Source organism: Orycteropus afer, unplaced genomic scaffold (assembly GCF_000298275.1).
Source record: "Orycteropus afer afer isolate SDZICR_OR568_19922 unplaced genomic scaffold, OryAfe1.0 scaffold00975, whole genome shotgun sequence".
NCBI classification, from domain to species: domain Eukaryota; kingdom Metazoa; phylum Chordata; class Mammalia; order Tubulidentata; family Orycteropodidae; genus Orycteropus; species Orycteropus afer.
In genome coordinates, this window is record NW_006922562.1 from 270,433 (window position 1) to 292,782 (window position 22,350).

Below are 22,350 nucleotides of genomic sequence, written 5' to 3' on the forward strand. Positions count from 1 at the left end.
ATATTGCACATGTTCATACTCATCAGCACATGACAACTGTTTACCTCGCTGCGACGCAAGTCCCGGGGCTGTTGGTTTGCTGGCATTGGCTCAGAATAAGAATCGAATAGTGTACACTCCCACTTGGACTTAGGAAAAGCTGAGAAGAAACAAAAACAATACATAAGAATATATGCTATAGCCACAGTGGTCACTGTTCCTATCAGCCTTTCTGTGCTTGCTAAATGTGACAACAAAAAGTAATGAAATCTTAGATCCCACTTATGACATGATGCATTCTGAGGCAGTACTTTCAGTTTTTCACATGTAGAACACAGTACTTCTGTCATGCCTGTTTCACACATGTTGAAAGTAAGGAATGGGGTTGTTGAGTAATATGCTCAAGGCCACATGGCTGGTAACAGAAGAGTGGGGACTGGGACTCCAGCCAACTGCCTGGGGGGTCCCCGTTCTCCATATTTCATGTCATGATATAATGATCCTTTTCCACATGAACTATCGCTATCACAACACATTAAATATTAACTGTGTGACGAGCATCATTTTGGAATGGCAGTGACTAAGGTGACAGCTTCGATGCTGCAAACATTAACCAAGGAAATGCGTTATTTTAGTTATTGCTGTTGGATACACACAGGCAGGATCTTCTAGTGATGTATGCCCAAGAGAAATGGAGGAACTGCTCTTCCCTTTCATTAGCAGGAACAACAAGAGGAACAGTACAAGTTCTCGCTGATTTCAAGCAAGGCACATTCCAGGTTTTGGCCAACATACAGCAGTGACAGAGGCTGTTAATTGGGGAGCTGAGAGAATTAGCACGGAGAGGAGAGTGTGCTGCTTGGAAAGCTAATATTTCACACTCAGGCTATTTCTCAGAAGCAGATTCTGCTTCACCATTCTGTCACAAAGTAATTAGGAAAGAATGTCTCAACAGCCAGATAATTTGTCAATATTCCAAAGAAATAAGGCAGACGGGTTGGTAATCAACAGAAGCTACAAATCAAATTTGTCAAGACAAGCTACTGAGAAATCACAATTTGAAATGCAATGTTTCAAAAACACAGTTTTTGAATCGAACGTTAAACGTGGACTGGCAATGTTTTTCACCCTTGCCTCCTCCCACCCTCTCTGTGGTTAGAAATGCCCCAGTCTCTCTGCAGTAAAGCACTGGTCACTGAGGTGTCACCACTGCATGCGGTTGAGAGCACGCACCTTGTCTGTCCATTGTCTTAATCTGCTAAGAATTTCACTGATGCTAAGTGGTGCTGGCTGTGACCCTGGTGATTTCTCTGACTATACCTGGTCAGCTCATTGCTTTGGGGATTAAACCTCAGCAAAACCCCTTATACAGTACCACTGCCCAATCCAACCCCAAAAGCACTTTTAACTAATGTAAGATTTCTCTTTCTAGTCAACCAATCAACAATCTATCTTTCATCAGTTGCCACTGAGTTGATTCTAACTCATGGCGATCTCGGGTGTTTCAGAGTTGAACTGTAGCACCCCCTAAGATCTGACTATATGACTAATGCCTCACCATGAGGTGTCTCACCATGGACAAAGCTAACACTTCCAAAAACTGCAAATGCCCTCAATTAACAGCTAAATTTCTTTCTAACGTGTCTACTCCCCTCCATCTCCACTGCCACCTCCCCAGTGCAAGCCCCAGCTGCTCTGGAGGGACTGCTGCCAGAATCTTCTGTCTGATCTTCCTGTTGCCCCTCAAAACCTGTTCTCTGGACAGCAGTGGGGTCTTTTCAGAGGATCTGATTGGACTACTTCCCTGCTGGAAATGTGTCAGTTACTGCCCATGATCTGGTCCTCACCCTCCTCCTCCGTCAGCCTGGGCCCCAGTTCCCCTGGCTCATCCCACTCCAGCCCCTCTGGCCTGGACTCTCTATTTCTCCCATGCTCCGAGCCCCTCCCCACTCAGGCCTCTCCAGCATACCTCCTGTCCCTTCTGCCCATAACCTACTTTTCCCATCTTTTAGTCCTTAGGGCAGCCTTCACATTTGCACTCAACCATTGGAGAAAATCTTCCCTAAGGACAGGCATCCTCTGCCTGCACTGATTCCCTGTTTGTGAGTTTATTTAACATCTATCCTCCAATTGCCAGCAGATCCCAAGAGGGGGGAATTCTGACCCCAGTGGACAACTCGTGCCTGCCTCCCACATAGTACCAAAACCAAACCAAACCCACTGCCATCAAGTCAATTCTGACTCCTAGTGACCCTCTACAACAGAGCAGAACTGCCCCATAGGGTTTCCAAGGCTGGAAATCTTTACAGAAACAGAATGCCTCATCTTTCTCCTGTGGCACGGCTGGTGGGTTCGAACTGCCAACCTTATTGGTTTTAAGCAGCTGAATGCTTTTACCACTGTGCCACCAGAGCTTCTCTCACATAGTAAGTATGCAATAAATACCTTTTAGCGAGCTACATGGTAAAAATTTATAACACCTAGTCATGAAAATATCAAAAGGTTCGGGGTTAAGCCCTCCCAATGATCCATGTGCTCCTGCCGACCCTGCTCCGTTTTCACCACTAGGGAGAAGGCATTATTTCCATAATTAAAAGTAAAATGGCATTAGATACAACAATGCCTATTTCATTATTTTATTGGAAACAAGATTGTGTGGTTTTCATGCATGATGATATCAGCCAATTTATACTCCACAAACCTTGCTGAAGACTGGATTAAACATGGAATATGGATTAGAATAATGTTAGAATAAGATAAGATCTAAGCTTTTTTAAAAAAAGTTAAATGGGATGTCAAAAAAATGAGCAATAACAGAAAAAAAGAGCAGGACCATTCATACTTTGCCAACAGTCTAAAAAGCGCAGAGAAAACCTAGGAGGCTCTGGCCAGGGGGATCAAACATTTAAAAATTAACTACTAACCCTCAGGCTTTGCCTAAAGTAGACTGGCACTGAGTGTGATGGGGTTTTAGGAGGTCTCTCATGTTTTCTGTTAGAACTAGATCATTATTATTTAAGAGTGATCTTACAAACCCCAGAAATGATATGTAAGTTTGGTTTAATAGCAGTGTGTGTAATGACACTTCAGTTGTTTCTAGAAATTCACACCGACAGCCTGGATGAAAGATCAAGACAAGACAGGGGCTCTGTTCCTAGGGAAGGGAGAAAGCTCCTGATGGGTGCCCTATTTACTGGACTCCCCCATCCTGAGAGGCAAGTCCAAAGGAGCCATGTGCAGCTGGGAAGGAAGCAAGACACGAGCTCTTGTCTGTCACTTAACACATTTTTAGCTCTGGGCTTTCAGCTGTTGAAGAGTGTCATCCACGGCTTTTGTCACAGTCCAGGGAACCTACACGGTGAATCCTCACATGCAGAGTTCACACCTGGCGGAGGTGCCAACGCCGGGGAACACTGACAGCACCGATCTAGCCTTAGGCAGGACCCCAAAATGGAAAGACAGGTGAGGGCCTGGGAGAGGAGCTGCCCCAGGGGCTTGCCCCAGGGCCCCAAAGAGAAAAAGGTAATGGTGGTAAATGTGTCTCAATGACCCTGCATCAGATCACAGTCGGCTGCTAATTCCCATTCTAAACCAGCTGCTGCTCAGTCGACTCCAACTCACAGCGACCTCACGCGTGTCAGAGTAGAACTGCATGCCACAGGATATTTAATGGCCAATTTTTCAGAAGCACGTAGCTAGGCTTTTCTTCCAAGGTGCCTCTGGGCAAACTCCAGCCTCACCTTTTGGTCAGCAATGGAGCAGATCAGCTATTTATACTAACTAGGGATATCAATCCAAAAAAATCAAACTCAGCGCCATCAAGTCGGATCCAACTCACAGCGACCCTTCCTCGGGTTTCCGAGACAGTATCACTACGGAAGTAGATTGCCCAACCTTCCTTCTGAGGAGTGGCTGGTGGGTTTGAACTGCCAGCCTTCTGGTTAGCAGTCAAGTGCCTTAGGCACTACGCTACTAGAGCTCTCAGGATATCATTGGAAACAGTCAAAAGGCCCGGGAGGCCACGCTCCCAAGAGAAGGGGTTCCTCTAGGCCCCTGCGCTGACTGGGTAATGGGAGCCTGCAGGCTGGGCACATCACCTCTTCTCCGCCTCCAGAAGAAAAGAGAGTGAAAAAGGAAGGAGGGAGAAAGAGAGAGGGACATTAAGGAGGAAATAGAGCAGTTTATCATGGTGTCCAATTGCAAGCCAGTTCCTGGGAGCTATGAGGGCCTTCCCTAGCCTTTAAGGAAGGGAAGGTAGCTGGGGACAGTCTCCTGTAGGCAGAAAGCAGCTGGTATCAGCAAAGTCTAAACCCTGAAATCAGCACTTCCTGTTGCTCTCTGAACCTCTCCTTCTCACATTTTATGGGGACATTTGGGCCAGATCCCAGATGGGTCACTCTTCCCCCAACATGTTTACCTGTCTCTGGAGCTCTGGTGGCGTAGTGGATAAGACATTTGACTGCTAACCAGAAGCTCAGTGATTCAAACCCACCAGCCACTGCATGGAAGGAAGATGGGGCAATCTACTTCTGCAAAGATTTACAGCCTTGGAAACCCGATGGGGGTCGCAGTGAGTGGGAATCAACTCAATGGCAGTGAGTTTATTTTTTTGTTTTTTAGGGTACCAGCCATGTGCTTGATCTCTTCCTTTAGATGAGCCCACACACACACCTACCTAATCCAGGGAGTCTGAGACTCCAAGACTGACCTAGACATGCTATTTGCTACTTTGAATCTGGTGTTCTCATAAGGAAGAGACAAGACAAGCTAATCTAAGACTTTTCCCAGGGTAACCACAATATTTATCCTTTATTAGCACAAGTCACAGTGCCTTCAGATGCCGCTCCCTCTTGCCGACGGTCACCCGACGAAGCTCTCCTTTTGTAGAGACCTGGCGTAAAAAGTGAGGAAGTTTCTTAAAGCACCGGCTGAGTCTGCACCCTTTCAACAGGAAATGGACTTCTCTGCATAATGGAAATCAGACCACTGTCCACTGCTTTGGAAAAGAGCAAGAGACATTCTTGGTTGTTCTAACTTGACAAGTGAACTGACACAAATGCTGCACGCACCATGACCCCTTCCTACTCAAAGGTTCAAAGTAGTGGTTTGGAGTGACTGCTTTGCTAAAGAGAAAGAGGAAAAGAGTTCTGTCGGCACACTGGCAGGTTCTAGAGCATGGTGTATACCTATGCAGGAGTTCAAGCTGCACACTTAGGATTACAGCACTTTGCACATTTTACTGTATAGAAGGGCTCTATCCCATTTTGTTTCCTAAGGTCACTCAGGGATGTACCTAAAATGCCAAGTCAGTGCTTGGCTCTATAAGCAGATCTTCCTCTTTTATCTGCTATCAACTGGGAGGTTTAGGACTTGCTCGTTCCATAATTCTCCTGACAGGGTAAGTGGCTTTGGTTCAGATTCATCCAAGGGCACTGGCTTGGGGATAAGAGTGGATTCAGACTTGCCGGGATCACTCCTAGTAGGCAGCTGATAAGACATTCACATCTAATATCAGTTAAAGAAAAATAACTATAGATATCAAGGACTCCCCAATGTCACTGGACTTGATTTAAGAAACTTCTAAGGCCTGGATGAAAAATGCCAAGGTTTATGATTTAGGATAAGGCCTTACCTGCTTGCAAGTACTCTGGCTGCAGAGTTGGCGGCAGGCCCTCTGGCAGCGGGTAGCCATTCTTCCGGGCCACAATGAGATGAAACGCAGCACAGAACTCAGGCAGGGTCAACGCCCCGTCGCAGTCAGCATCACTAAGTTCCCTACAAACAATGCATGTCATGAGTACCAGCACAGGGCTCAGAAGGAAAGTTAGCCAGGCTCAAATGTGCACACACATCTCCCAGACTGTCTTGGTGTGGTCCTGTAAGATCCTCAAACCCTCCTGCTGACCAAAGTCATTTAAAATCTAAGGGGCCACTCAAAGGAGGAAAAATGCTGATCGATAGCACTGGTATCAGTAGCACTGTGTAAATTAAAATGTAAATTACTCACGCTCTTTAGTAGGTCTGTTTTTATAACACTGAGTATACAAGACAGGAAATGATAGAGAGTCTCATTGCTTAAGAGATACCGAGTTTCTTCTATTAAGGGTAATAGAAAAATTTGGCAAAAGGTAACAGATGATGGTTGAACAACATGTTGCTGTTCTCCATGTGACAAAGTAAAACTGCCTCATAGCGTCTTCTAGGCTGTAAAGGAAGCAAGGCCGTTTATGGGAGGAGATTGCCAGGCCTCTCTCCCGCGGAGCAGCTAGGTGGGTACAACCCACCAGGCATTTGGTTCGCAACTGAGCACTTAGCCAGTGGGCCACTAGGGCTCCTTGCTCATGCTCTGTTGTGTGAATCATGTAGATTCCGACTTACAGCGACCCTATACGACAGAGCAGAACTGATTTTCAAAGCTGTAATCTTTATGGGAGCGGACTGCCAGGTCTTTCTCTTGCAGAGCCAACTGGGTGAGTTCAAACCACCAGCCCTTCAGCTAGTAGCCAAGCACTTAATTGTTGCACCACTAGGGCCCCTCTTAAACAACATGTTGTTGTTCTTGTTATGTGCCGTCAAGTCGGACCGATTCATAGTGACCCCTCCTTTGGTTTCCGAGGCGTTATCACTACGGAAGTAGATTGCCCAACCTTCCTTCCAAGGAGCTCTGGTAGCATAGTGCCTAAGGCACTTGACTGCTAACCAGAAGGCTGGCGGTCTAAACCCACCAGCCACTCTTTGGAAGGAAGGTTGGGCAATCCTACTTCTGTAGTGATACTGCCTCGGAAACCCAAGGAGGGGTCGCTATGAATCGGGGAGGAAACCCAAGGAGGGGTCGCTATGAGTAGGGTCCGACTTGACGACACATAACAACAACAACTTCTCCTTAAACAACATAACAGTAACACTGATAAACATAACTAATAACACTGAATTGCACGTCCTCCCAACTGGACCAACAAGCAATATCATGATAAATGGAGAAAATATTGAACTTGTCAAGGATTTCATTTTATTTGGAACCACAATCAACAACCCTAGAAACAGCAGTCAAGAAATCAAACAACATACTGCCTTGGGCAAATCTGCTTCAAAAGACCTCGTAAAGTATTAAAAACCGAAGATGTCACTTTGAGGACTAAGGTGCACCTGACCCCTGACCCAAGCCATGGTATCTTCAAGCACCTTCTACGCATGTGAAAGGTGGGCAGTGAATGAGGAAGACTGAACAAGAATTGATGCCTCTGCATTATGCTGTTAACGAAGAATATGGAATATAGCGCAGACTGCCAGAAGAACAAACAAATCTGTCCTGTAAGAAGTAGAGCCGTAATGCTCCTTATAAGGGAGGATGGTGAGACTTTGTCTCGCGTACTTTCATCATACTGTCAGAAGGGACCAGTCCCTGGAGAAGGCTAGCATGCTTGGTAAAGTAGAGGGTCAGTGAAAAAGGGGAAGGCCCTCAATGACGTGGATTGACCCAGTGGCTCCAACGATGGGCTCAGACACAGCAACAATTGTGAGGATGGTGCAGGACCCAGGCAGCGTTCTGTTCTGCTGCACGTGGGGCTGCTAAGAGTCAGTACTGACCCGATGGCACTGAACAACAGGAATGCTGAAATGGCAAATATTTTGCTACATATATATATATTTGCCATAGTTTAAAACAAAAACAAAAAACTGCACAAGAAGAATGAAGCATGGGGAGTTCTGTAGCTCGTAGACAGGCCTTCAGTGGACAGAGGCGGCCTGGTGGGAAGAGCCTGGTACCAGGTGCTGAAACAGTACGGGGCGGGGCTGCCCTCGGCCCTTGTCCCAGCTCTTCCCCAGTTTATATAAAGCACATGTGTCATTGCTCTGGATCTTCATTTTCCAACTTTAAGGAAAAACCTTCAACTTTTCCAGTCATGTAAATTTTTGTATCAAATTCTTCTTTGTTGGAGAATGACCTTCTGTGAAAATATAAGTCAGCTCAGTAAACACTCCTTGAATTATGTTTTAAGATAAAGCTACCAACTAGGAAAGGCTGGAACCAGATAAGACAGACAGGAACAAAGGAAGACTCAGGAAAAGGCTTATCTCATTGTAGGTGCTAAAAGTGACTAAGACTCTATAAGCTCAACCATACTCTACATGTACACAGACAAGTATGTTCGCATTAGGGCAAGTATAGTATCAAACTTAGCCTGAACTGTACTAGAATGGTGTTCCTCACTGAAAGGAAAACAAGCGCTCCGGAACTTCTTTTGAATCCTTCACCTCCTCCTCCTCCTCCAACATTTATAATGCACTAACCTTGAATCCTCAGATATTTACAACACAGTAACCTTGAGTCCTCAAATATTTAGGATACACCAAGCCTGAAGGTGTAGTGTCTAAGGCATTTGACTGGTAACCAGAAGGGTGGTGGTTCAAAACCACCAGCCACTCCTTGGAAGGATGATTGGACAATCTACTTCCGTAGCGACACCGCCTCAGAAACCCAAGGAAGGGTCAACTAGGAGTCGGATCGGACTCCATGGCAGTGAGTTCAGTTTTTTGGTTTAAGCCTGAAATAAGAGCCCTGGTAGCCTAGCCCAGTGCTGAAGTGCCAGGCTGCTAACCACAAGGTCAATGGTTTGAGCCTATCAGCAACCCTTTGGGAAAAAGATGTGGCCGTCTCCTTCTGTAAAGATTTACAGCTTTGAAAATCCAATGAAGTAGTTATACGCGACTTATAGAGTCACAACTAACTTGACAGCCACAGGTCTGGTGTATTGCTTTGTTTTTCAAAAACCTTGAAATAGCTGTTCCCCAGAGGGAGGAGCCAAGAAACTTCTTCAAGGGCTGGAAAGAGATAATACCATTTAACTTTCAGGGATACATCTCCTCAGAAAGATAAGAAGCCTCTTGCCAATAACGTTAAGACTGGGAATGCTGCCAAAACAGATTGTATTCTTTTCAAAATGATAATGTGATTTCTTTTTCCAAGCTTTAAAATCTAATATGTTTGTTGAAAGGAGGGGAAAAACAAGCGAAGCCAGCGTATAATGCCAAAGAACCTAACCCAGCTCACAGCCCCAGCTCCACTGGCACGCACAAGTATTACTAGAATCATTTTCCAATAAGATGCACAAAATATGACAAGATTTTAAATCCTCTCATAATTTTTGTAAAATCATCATGTACCAAAAAAAAAAAAAAAGCTTGACATAAACATTTCAATGATTTTATTGCAGTGTGGTCTCGGCCCAGTCCTGGGTGGAACTAGCCCACGTGCAGCTGGGGGTTCACCGGCACTGAGTATCTTCAGAAATGCAAATGGGGCCATCTGCGCAGGCCGGCCCAGCCCTTCTGGGGCCCAAGCTGGGGCGGGCTCAGCGGCCCAGTGCCAGAAGGCCACAGCTGCAGGTCCAGGCCCAGCTGAGAGAGAGACAAGGCCAATTGATGAACCTCAGAGGCGACGAGAATGGTCAAGTCTGATGCCAAAATATTCCTTGGCCTTATCTGTTCACCAGGCCTTATCAAATATTACTGAGACTAGGTTTTTCAAGGTTACTTGGATCACAATGAGTAGCTGAAAAATTCTAACAACAGAACATACAAGCTGGATATTTTAATATTGCTTAAAAGGGATTCTGATGATAATAATTAGGAAATTTCTTGGGAAATAATAGCTAACACTTATCATGCTCACTTATAGGCACTCTTCGTTGTACTTTTCGGATACTAACTTATTTAATCTTCACAGCAACATGAGTTCTATTCACTCTCTTAGTCTGTTAAAAACATTCAAAAGATAAGACTTTAAAAAAAAGCAAAAGTAGAGGCCAAAGGATAGGACATGCTACGTGGCACCAGTTGTACTTACCATATATAGGAGAGTTCTGGAATGGAAAGCTTTGATTTAGTGAAGAAGTTCTTAGCCACAGAACCTGTTAAGAGCCATTGTTTAAATAAATGGTTAATTTCTCATCTAGTGGAGCATTTATTTGTATAACAATAAATCGCCATTTCTTCATTCACTAACCCCAACAGAGCCACATATCTAACATTTATCCATCAGAGCCAACTATGACTCATGTGACAAAAGCAAGAGATGAAGAGCTTTTAAAAGAAACAACGACCTAATATTCATTATGACAGATGCAGATTATTATTTAATGTCATCTTAATTTTTATTAAAAATCTGTAACACTTTACTGTAAAATTCAAAACACTAACTTCAAAATTTTCAAAGGGATGATCTGTCAAGCACACATAGTAAAAGGGTGAAAAAGCAACATAAGGTCCTGGTAGAAAAAGAGAGGAATAATAAGAAAATTAGCACCATTGATCCCACCACACAGAGATAAGCAGACATCTTGGGAAAGATTTTCTGGTGAGATTTAAGGCTTCTTGGTGGTTCACTGCAAATTGATCCAGGAATCTCGTGTTACCTTCTTTGTTGTTGTTGCTGTGGTTGTTAGTTGCCATGGGGGCAGCTCTGACTCATGGTGACCCCACACACAACGAACAAGATGTTGCCCCGGGCCTATACCATCGTCACCACTGTTGGGATGCTCCACTGTTGTGCCCACGGTGTATCTTGAATACCTTCCCGCCTGAGCGGTCCAGCTTCCCGTACTCTATTGGACAATATTCTATTGTGATGCCTAGGGTTTTCACTGGCTAACTTTCAGAAGTGGTTGCCCACGCCTTTCTTCCCTGTCTTAGTCTAGAAGCTCCACTGAAAGCTGTACACCATGGCTATCCCCGCTGGTATGTAAAATACCATTGGCAGATTGCAGGCTCTCACTCAGAATCCTGTCATTCTTACTTTGGACACTTTTCCCTACTTTGGTGATCTATGTTATGAGCCCACAGATCAGAGGCATCACGTCAGAAAAGAGTAGAATCTTCTAGAACGGCACTATCCAATATGGTAGTCACTAGCCACAAGTGACTCCTGCACACTAGAAACGTGGCTAGAAAAAAAAAAATACCAGTGGCAGAGCCTCCACCATCACAGCAATACACAAGTCACTACAGTACAACAAACTGACAGATGGGTGGTGGGCTACTTTCTATACTCACTGTAAATTTCCCAATGTCAATCATACGCTTTACACGGGTGGATTTTATGGTATGTAAATTATATTTTAATAAAGATTTTTTTGAAAAACCAACGAACCACAATATATCAATCTCTCTTGATCTTGATTAAACTAAGCTTTAAAGGGGCCATTTATAAGACAATCATAATGGTGACTGACTGATGACATTGAGACTTGAATGGAACTGGTCTTTGCTGCTGTAAGTGTACCAATGCATTGTGGTGTGTTTTCAAAAGAAGCCTGATCTTTAGAGATATGTCCTGAAATTTGTTCAACTGAAATGGTCTCGTTACAGCTTCAAAAGTCATCTGGGGTGACATATATGATCAGACAAAATTGTTAGGGCCATATGATAACCATGCTACTTTGACCTACATTTGAAATTCTGCAAAAAAGGAAGTTAAAAGAAAAACATTCCTATTGACTATCTATTTGTATCTGGTTACATATCTGTATACATTGTGAAGGAGCTCTCACAAGCAGTTCACAAGGCTATGTATGCAAGTGATAAATACACGCAATCTGGGTGTCTGCTTATTTTCTGCAATCACGATGTCAATGTTCGTTTTTTGTATCATCAATATTCTGCTTTCATTACCACCAGTCAGTAAGTGATGCTTGTGTTTCTATCAGTATATCTTCATTGTTGTTGTTATGTGCTGGCGAGTCAGACCCAACTCACAGCAGACCCCTCCTTGGGTTTCCGAGGCAGTATCACTATGGAGGTAGATTTCCCAACCTTCCTTCTGAGGAGTGGCTGGTGGGTTTGAACTGCCAGCTTTCTGGTTAGCAGTCAAGTGCCTTAGGCACTATGCTACCAGAACTCCTTATATCTTAATACCTATTTCATAATAAAAAATTAGTCTTATTCCACACTTCAATATGTCAGGTTATAATTATCAATAACATACTGTTACTCTTCAAGATTGATCTATAAAAAGAAAATATTAGGAATTTTTCTTCCAGACTCTTCTATTTCACTGTTTATTTAGTCATTTTCCCGGTAAAATGTTGGCACACAGCAATTAAATCCATTCCTTTTGGTTTGAATTTTGCAAAACTACTCAAAAGGAATATGTATTTCTGAAGACAATCCAGAAAAACTGATATATGGACATAAAATTGCGGTCAATCTTTCACCTACATTTTAATTTCTCTTAGGAAAAAAAAGAGGATAAAGAGTTGAGCCAAAGATAATGAACATGAATTTGAACCCACGAGGCATATAAAGGTAGTCCCTGACTTCCAACCGGACTCCATTCCAACAACTCTGTTATAAGGTGGTTCTGACATAGGCCAAATACCTCTTTTTTTTCCCCCAACTCTTCATATTATTGCCTCTTATTATCAGTATCTTTTAAATAGTAAATCTCAAAACTGGACATCTGTGAGTGAACATCTGAGAATATTAGCAAATTACACAGCACAATGTATTATTAACAATCAGATATACCCCCCCAAAAAAGTCGCAAGTACAGTTTGCTGTAACTCAAATAGACTGTAAGTCAGAGACCACTCATATACAATAAGGAGACTGAGAGAATAATTCATTAGATGGTTATAATACATCCTTGCTCTAACTCTAATACAATTAGTAAGCAATTTAAGGTCTTGCCTTGGTGCTAAGCTCAATCATTTCAAGAACTGCTCCAGTTAAAATGGCTCAGGATCTGGACCAGGCTTCCCCAAATTCCCACTTAACCCCTTTGAAATAGTCATTTCCCAAATGTCTGTGCCATTGCCAGGTTGTTGTTTTTTTTTTTTTTTTTCCTTCCCCTTCCCTGACTGGTTTATAGCTGATGAGAAATTCAGTCTTAAAGGAAAGCAAATTGAAATTGCAGAAGATCGTCACGCTCATTGTATTTGAACTATTTCTCAAGATGTTTACTGTGACTTAGGAGGGAATGATGACCCGGGACACCACGTATTCATCCGCCCATGTTCGTTACCTGAAATGAAGGAACTTGGGTCAGGTTGCAGGGCCCGGAACTGATTGACATAGTATTCTCGCTGTTCCTCTGTTATCCTCCAGGGATCGTCTGGGTAATGACTGTTGCTATCCTGTGATTCTCTCTCCACTGAAAAGGACTTGAAAAAGAAAAGAAAGCAGCCAATGCTCACATAATCTGCTTTTATTGAGATGAAATAGATAAATCAAACGTCAATAAAAGTTATTGTGTGTTAGATTTATTTTTTTCTCCCCGAGGGAATAAATTTAAACAACACGTAACTAGAATGTAACTAGAACATAAAATCCTTCGTGGCAGATAGCATGCTTTTACATTATTTCTGTATTCCCTAAAGTTGTTAACAGGACTAAGCAGGAAATATTGAATACTAGGTAACTGACAAAATGTTTTCTAATGTGATAAAAGGGAGAGAGAGAGAGAGAGAAAAAAAAAAAGATGATCATTCAGAAATTCACCACATTTGGATCCTTTCACATTGGCTGAGTGGATAGTAAAATTATCAGGATGCTTTTAAATCCATGTTTTAAAAAACAAACAAAAAAAAATAGAACAGAAATAACTACATAACATGTCATCTTCTTTCCTGAGACATTCATGTTATATAAATCTGGGAGTGAACAGTTCCAAAATTTCAATCTCACTTCCCCATGTAGTATTTCTATGTGAGCAGCAAGTCAGACCCACTGAACCTCTGATTTGACATTTGTGAGTTGGGAATAACACTTAGTAAGCTGGTTGTCGGGTCCGACTCGACGGCACATAACAACAACAACAACAACAACAAGCTGGGTGGAGAGAACAGCTGTCATTGTACCACAATAGGGTTAACAAGGGATGCATCAAACCTGCCACTAGGGGGCGTGCAAGCCAAATTTGAGAATTTAAGGGCCCAGAACTCAAAAACCAAACTCACTACTGTCTAGGCAGATCTGACTCACAGCGACCCGTCCTTGGGTTTCCAAGGCAGTATCACTATGGAAGTAGATTGCCCAATCTTCCTTCCAAGGGGTGGCTGGTGGGTTTGAACCGCCAGCCTTCTAGTTAGCAGTCAAATGCCTTAGGTACTACGCTACTAGAGCTCCTTAAGGGCCCAGAGAAGCTGAGAAATACAGAAGAACACAAAGCTATCCTGGCCACTGGATAGAAAAGCAGAAAGAATGGCGTTGGCGGGGGGGGGGGGAATCCTAGGGCTTAGATTCTATCCCTTCGATCCATCCCAACACTAAGGAGGTGCTACATACCAAAGGCTATCTTCATGGAAGCTAGAAAAGAACAGGAGAAGGTGGGTCTATAGGACAAAAGAAGACTAGGAGAGAAAGGGAGAAGTATTACTGCTGAAGAGCCATCAAGCTGCCTGCTTCTGAACAAGCCCTCATTGAATTCATAATTAGGAGGGCATTCTAACCACTGTCCCTAGATAAGATAGCATCTCTTCTCCTGCCCGACACACAAAAACACATTCCAGGATTAAATTCTTCCCAGGAACACCTGTCCATCCTCTGACAATGTTCACTGGAGAAAAGGGACTGTACAAAACTTTGAGCTTGGATATAACCTTGAGTTGTAATTTTTGAAATTGAGTATCTATTACTCAAGACTCTGAGGGTGCTTCGGGAGGGCCAGGAGAATAAGGAACTATCGTCTGTTGAAATATCAGCAGAAGTGCTGAATGAGAATGTACTCAGCAGAAGGGACAGTCCTTGAATAAACCACCTGACTCCTTCAGGAGAGTCGGGGGAAGGTTACAGATAGAAGTTGACCACTATATGGGGGTTAGTCATTTGTAATAAATAGACTGCTTTCCATAATAGATGAATTTCTACTAACTGGAAATCAAACCATTTATAAATGCCCGGGAAACCACTATTAATACTTTAAATACATAGAGTGCTGTGGAATTTGCAAGCATTTCCCACCCTCGCTCTCATTTGCTCAAGACTTTAAAGAGGTAGATGCAGCAGGCATTATTATCCTTTCTCCAGATGAGGAAACTGAGGTCGGCAAGTGTATGGGACTTGTCCATATCCTTCAGTGAGCTTCTGCCATCAGCAAATAATTATCCTCTTTTTTATTTGATCTCAAAAGCCAGGTTCCCACATGTCAGAATTTTTTACACTAGGTCCCCTCTATCTGTGGATTTTTTCAGAAAACCCACGTCATTCTTGTAATAAGCAAATAATATAAAGCAAGCAAGGCAAACCAAAAGTTAGTCCATGCACTCGCTGGACCATACAACTTCCCAAAGCATCTACTGAATTCCAAAGCCATGTACTAGAGCCACTTCCTCTGAACGAAGCCAGATGTTTGCCTGAATTTTGGAGGTTGAGCACTGGGTGGAGGGACATCAGCTTAAATTGGATTGCATTACTGGCCATGTTATACTGGGGTGAACTCCCAGAAATGCTGGCCCTCCAGGTCACCCCTGACAGAAATAGCTAACACAAGGAACACAAAAGCCTGGGCATGACCAGGGGAAATGAGAACTGATGTTTATAAGTGAAGAAATAAAATGGGCAGAGACGCTTCTCAAGGTAGATGGGACCCAGGCAGAGAGCTTTGTTCCCCACTCCACAGTGAATGCAGGCACAGAAGTGTCCACATTGGGAGTTGGCTGATGCACCCCCTGGCTCTGACATGGAAGCTCCTCCTCCCCTACAGTATGTCCTAGGACCCTTCCCTCCTGCTCACTACTCAGCCATACCCAGTTGTTGCTGTTTTTACTATGATCCATGTTTTTTCTTTCTCCAGGCCCAGGGCCACCTGCTCTCTCTCTTTCCTCTCCCACAACCCTCACTCCTGAGTGGCTTCCATGACCTTTTAAGGAAGTCTTGAGTCTGTTCTGGGAACAGACAGGAGAGGGTGACTAACCCACGGCTTAAAAGCCGAAAGTGACGGCCTGCTGCCTGACAAAAACTCCACCTCCTCTACCTGACCTTTATGGCCCCCGTCCCCAGCCTCCTCCTTGTTGCTCACAGAGGCCTTGACTGCCTATGTGCCTCCTCTTCATCAGGAAGAAGACTGGCAGCTTCTTCCCAGAATGCCCTTCCTCTGATCCCAGAGTGTCCAATTCTACCCTTTCCTCACATCCCAGTGCCCTGCATGGCTCCCCCATATCCCAGCCATTCCAGAGGCACTGCTCAGCTCACAGCTCCACTAACCAAGGTGGCCCCAGCAGCCATGTGTGGGCCAGATGACCCACCTGACCTCTGGTCTCGCCTGAAGAAGTCAGAGTGAGGGTGAGCTGAACACAGGATGCTGGCCTTTGGGGTGCCTGGGCATGGAAAGCTCTCCTCTTGCAAGAACAAGTTAGGCCAGATACGCATTTTCTGGGAATGCGGATAATAAATAGAAAGATAAACAAGCAGAGAAAGTAGACCCACATGGATGCACAGTAGGGCTATAAGCTGAAAAGTAAGGTCCAGGTAAGTCTTCAAGTTAGGCAAGAGTCAGAACTGAGGATCAGCAGAACCTGTGAGGTAAGCAGAGAAGTGATATAAAGAGTAGGGGTAAGGATGGCTGGAGGCAGCTGTACCGGACTGAACTGTGTCCCCCGAAAAGGTATGTTGAAGTCCGAACCCTTGCACCAGGGAATGTGATCTTGTTTGGGGAACTAAGCTTCTTCTTTTCAAGTGTTATTAATTAGGAAGTCATAGAGGAGTAGGGTGGGCTCTAATCTAAATTCTTTCTGAGCAGTCTATTGTAAAAGAGAAGGACAGGGATACAGAATCACACACAGGCACACAGGGGAAAGACTGCATGCGAGGATCTATCCACAAGCCAAGGGAGCCAAAGACTGCCAGGACCCACCAGAAGCTAGCAGAGGGGCATCGAACAGTTCCTCTCTCAAAGCCCCTACAAGAAAGCAACATGGCCAAGGCCCTCATTTGGACTTCTATCCTCCAGACCTGTGGGACAATAAATTTGTTCTTGAAAACCACCCACTTTCAAAGTTATGATAACTTCTTAGACACAGTGAACCATTCTGATGAAGTGAGTTGTTGAACCTGTGGGCTCAGGACCATGGTCACAGGGAACATCAAGCTCAAATGGCATAATGTACTATACAAAAACATTGTTCTACATCCTATTTTGGTGAGCAGCGACTAGGATCTTAAAAGCTTGCAAGCAGCAACAATCAAGTGTCTCCTTGCCCGGAGCAAAGAAGAATGAAGAAAACCAATGACACGTGGAAACAGTTAGTCCAAGGCACTAGTGGACCATGCAAACCTCAGCCTATATGGCTGTGAGATCAGAAGAACTAGATGGTGCCCAGCTACCACTGTCAACCACTCAGAAAGGGATCAGTGCAGGAGATTCTGGATAGAGTGGGAGAACAATGTGGAACAAAACTCAAAATCATAAAAAAGACCAAGTTTACTGGTCTGATAGAGCCTGGTGAGACCCCCGAGACTATGGCCCCTAGTTACCCTTCAGGTCTGGAATTGAACTCACTTCCGTGGCTTCCAGCCAAACAATAGATAGCCATATAAGGTGAACATTTACACCAGGTAGATACACTCCTTAGAACAATCAATCATGGGAGGACAGAAGAGCAGTCTCTGCATAGGGAGACAGCTTAGGGGACAGGAATGCATAGGAAAGGAGGACACAGGGAAGAGGTAACTACAGGGAGGAAGTGGGAAGAGAGCTGTTACATTAAGGGGGTTGCAATCAATGTCATGAAACAAAATGTGTATGAATGGCTGTATGGAAAATGAATTTGCTCTGTAAACTTTCACCCAAATGACAATAAAAATTTAAATAAATAAAACCACCAACTTTGTGGTATTTTGTGTGGCAGAACTAAGAGATGATGACAGCAGCTGAAAGGTAAGTGGACAGCAAGGTCAACTCAAGGGTCACTAATGGCAGAACATGCATGAATATCCAAGAATCCCAATCTTGAGGACCAATGGCCCACTCCTTGTCTCTCATTGCTTGGATTCCCATGAGAAGCCAATCTCCCCTACCTTCCAAGCTGGCAAGGTGAGTGCTTACTCCCTAAAATCAAAAAGGCCTTACAACAAAGAGAGAGGGCATATGAACATTGTGTAACTCACTGTACGGCCCTTCAACCGGCTTGCACTGAATGTGTTAACCTACTGCTAACTCTTTCCCCTTGCTTCTCACTGCATGTTTTGAATTAATTTAATAAACCAAATGACTTGAGTATCTATTTTTTCTTTAAATGAACACCTTATGAACATGGTAAGTGATGCACAGTTTTAATATTAAAAGTGTTCTAAACAATTTTCACTCAGGTTTCAACCTGGAGGCCTGAGGCCCTATTACATATGACTTTTTTCCATATACAGTCCCTACCAAGTACCTCAAGGACAGTAAAAGGGAGTTTGAGGTCCGTATATTAACAAGCTCTAGCAAGTTCAGGGGTATGATTTATAGTGACAGAGACTGGGAAACACTGCTCTATGTGGCTCTTAATGGAAGAAAACCTACATGTCGTTTCATATATTAAAGTGTGAGATCAATTAAAAGACGTTCCTGTCTGCCTTCCTTGGGTTCTCCCATAGTCTGACACCTTTAAGGTAAGTTCTCAAGTTCTTTATCTATTAAGTGAGTGAGTATTTCTAGGACATATAAGGCCATACCATTAAGCTAAAACATTCCAAAAGAAGTACATAATTATGAGGGGCACAGGGGGAGGGTTTACAGGGTAGGGTGGGGAGGAGAGTGGGTTAGGGTTGGACATGGCGAACAGGGAATGAAACTAAATGTATGCATGACGTTGAATGTAAAACAAGCTCTTAAAATAAAAATAATAATAAAATAAAATAAAATATTCCAAAAGAAGGCTAATGTACTACAAGAAGCAAAATCATTTTAACTTCACTGCATGAAAAGTGACCCGCTCGTTCATTTATTCCACAGATACCATATTGAATACCAACAATACTCCAGACTCTAGTCACTAGGGGCACAGTGATGAGCCACTGCCCAGATGGATGGTCTTAGAAGCTGGAGGATTATTTTCAAGCCCTGAGAACTAATTTAAAGGTTCTGCTGGGTGCTGGACTTGCCGATGCCCATTATCCCCTCTTTCTCTCCAATTTCTCCCATTTGTAATGGAAACGTCCACCTTGGGCCTGCTCCATCACTATACTCTGAAAGCAGGAAATTTGTATTTAAGATCTCACAAGTTCACAGATGAAGAGGAATTCTCCCCCAGGATGTAATACGCCTAAAGTCTCATTCATATTTGATTTACATGATTCAGAAGAAGATATTTTGGACTTAGAGTTAAGACTTTTGGGATAATATGATGGGGTGAATGTGTTTTACATGTAGGAAGGACATGAATTTTGGGGTGCCAAAGGGTAGAATGTTATGGATTGAACTGTGTCCCCAAAAAATATGTGTTGTAAATCCTAAACCCTGCATCTGTGGTTATAATCCCATTTGGAATTGGGTTTTCTATCATGTTAAGAGACTATATCAGTATGGGTATGTTTTAAGCCAATCACCTTTGAGATATAAAGACAGCAGATGAGGCAGAGGTGAGGAAAGATAAAGGAGCTCGGATGGTGAAGTGGATAAGGCATTTGGCTGCTAACCAGAAGGTCAGCAGTTCAAACCCACCAGCTGCTCAGCTTGGGGAAGATGGGCAATCTACTTCCATAAAGATTTATAACCTCAGGAATCCAATGGGGGTTGCTATGACTTGGAATCGACTCAATGGCAGTTAGCTTGGGGGAAGACGGATACCACACTACATGAAGATCACAGGAAACCAAGGAACAAGAACCTTCCCCCAGAGCCAACAGAAAAAGAGAGCCTTCCCCTACAGCTGGCACCTTGAATCCAGACCACTAGCCTCCTAAACTGGAGGAAAATAAATCTCTGTTTCTTAAAGCCACCCACTTGTGGCATTTCTGTCACAGCAACACTAGAGAACCAAGACAGGGTCTTCTTCCATGGAAGCCTAGAGTCCAGGGAGAGAAAGACCAGTGGGCAATCTCAAAGCAGGGTCGTGGGTTATAGAAGACAGGCTACTCTAGAGCTTTAGTAAAACAGGTGGTCCGCAGAACACCCACATCAGCAGCCCCTGGGAGAAATACAGAACCTCAGGGCCCATCCGACACCTGCTGAATCAGAAACTCCGCTAGCGGGGCCCAGCCGTCAGGACTTCAGCAAATCCTCCAGGTGATCCAAGGCACGCTCGAGTTTGAGAAGCAATGCCGAGACACCAGAAAATGAGAGAAAAAGGCCCTCTCCTGACAGTAGCTCTGGGAGGCTACACACAGATAAGATTGGCTGCACGTGGATGTGAGTGGAGTTGCCTCAAGATGATCCAGACAGGAAGCAGCACCCGGGTCACGAAGGCCCAGGTATCGTATCTAGAAGACAATAGGGAGCCACAGACGAGTTTCAAACAAGGCAATGCAGTAATTCAGATCAGAGTTACAGAGAGATCACTTCAGTGAGGAAAGCGGAGAGGGACCAGAAGACCACTTAAGGCTTCATCAGCAACCCCAGCCCAGAGTATACCGAGAATGTTGTTTTTGGTGTTAGGTGGCACTGGCTCTCATGATGACTCTATGTTTAACACAACCAATCATAGCCCAGTCCTGCACCATCTTCACAATTGTTGGAATGGTTTGAGCCCATCGCTGCAGCCACCATGTCAGTTCATCTCATGGAGGGTCTGCCTCTTCGTCGGGAGGTCCGCTGCAGCAGTGGAGCGGCAGCTCAGGACCTCTTTATCAGCGGCTGCAAGAGCCCAGATGCACGGAACCACCTCCTTCAAACAACTTGAAAATCAACTACAGTAACTACCACAACTGTTCAGACAGAGATCTGAAAGGTCAGTCATGGAAGAGAGAATGCCTTAACTGCAAAGACTGGAGATGGTAAGAAATGGAGGTGGGTGAGCTGGAAAGCCTTGCCCTTCCAGGTGGAATCCAGGACCAGGAAAAGGTCTGCTTTGGCATGCGTCTGAAGAAGCTTCCCCCAGTTCAATTCCAGCCCCAGGGGTTCTGCTGGCTGGGCAGAGGTATTTGCTACTTGGTGCCAATTTTGAGTTCTGTCAATGTTGTAGAGAAAAAAGAAAAGGAGAGCGAAATCTCCCACATCTGCTTGCACCACATACATATGGTTCATTATACAGTCTCTCCAGACACAGGAGATTTAGATTTGCTTATATTTGAAGCATTCAAACCCTGGGTTTTATTTCCAGTCAAATGCAAATGTTTGGCACAGCAGGTGATTATCTCTGGGGAAAACAGGCTGCTTATAATGAAAAAGACTTCAAAAGACTCATTAAAAAGTAATAATATTTAAAAAATCCCAAAAGGTGACATTTAGCCTCAAAGTATCTTAAACATCAAGTGTAGCTGAATAATACGAATTGCAGGGAGGCACTGTCAGGGAGAACAGCTCTGGCTGGAACAGAATCTCACCCTGGAGGCAGCTTCTAAAGCCTGCCTTAGAGGCCAGCCACTTCACCTACCAGGGAGAAATGATCTTAAAATAGGGTCCTTTCGGTGCTTTAGTCATTCAGTCAACAAACCATCTGGAGTAGCAGCAGCTTACACCTAGCCTACAATGAATACATGAGGACACCAACCGCCCGCCTGCCCACAATGTTTTGGAAATAAAGCCATTCTGCAACCACTCATCAAAAGATGATCTGATGGGCAGAGATGTGGAAACTCATCACCCTAAAGAGAAGGCCTGTGAGACCAGACCACAGGCCAAGTGAGGACTGATCTGCCTGAAGAAGATCAAGGACCCTGGTGGTACAGTGGTTAATTGTTCAGCTGCTAACAGAAAGGTCGGAGGTTCAAACCCCCCAGTTGTGCTGTGGAAGAAAGCTGTAGCAGTCTGCTTCTGTAAAGATCTCAGCCTTAGAAAAGCAATGGGGCAGTTCTACCCTGCCCTGCAGGGTTGCTGTAAGTTGGAACCAACTTGCCAGCAGTGGGTTTGGTTTTTGGTAAAGAAAGTGTGTGGGAATTAAGCAGCCATGCGACTAAGGAAAAAGGAGGAAGCACAGAGGTCCGTGAGGACAGTGCTTCCATGTGGGATTATGGCCAGACGACCTCCACCAACTGACCCTCCACTGTGCCTGGGGAAGAGGTGTCACGGAGTGGCTGCCCAACTAGACCCCCTGCATTGTGACACAGCCACATGGCCGAGTGCTGGCAACACAACGTGAGCATAAGTGACCTGCCCCACTGCCAGGCAGGACTAGTACCCTGGGCACTCTGCCAGCCCTTTCCCTGCTCTGGCTGAAGGGGGAGCTCTGGGGTTGGAGTCAGTGTATAAAGCAAAGTACCTGCCAATATGTTAAATGTATAAGAAATATGTCTATT

The 22,350-nt window shown here is 44.3% G+C and overlaps 1 protein-coding gene across 1 annotated transcript in view; it reads right to left on the reverse strand.

Moving 5' to 3' along the window:
- REPS2 (RALBP1 associated Eps domain containing 2) overlaps positions 1–22,350 on the reverse strand; it is a 171,719-nt gene that overhangs the window by 103,393 nt on the left and 45,976 nt on the right. The window contains 4 exon segments of the mRNA XM_042783369.1: positions 45–139; positions 5,612–5,754; positions 9,827–9,890; positions 13,001–13,139. Coding sequence (XP_042639303.1) covers positions 45–139; positions 5,612–5,754; positions 9,827–9,890; positions 13,001–13,139 — 441 coding nt within the window.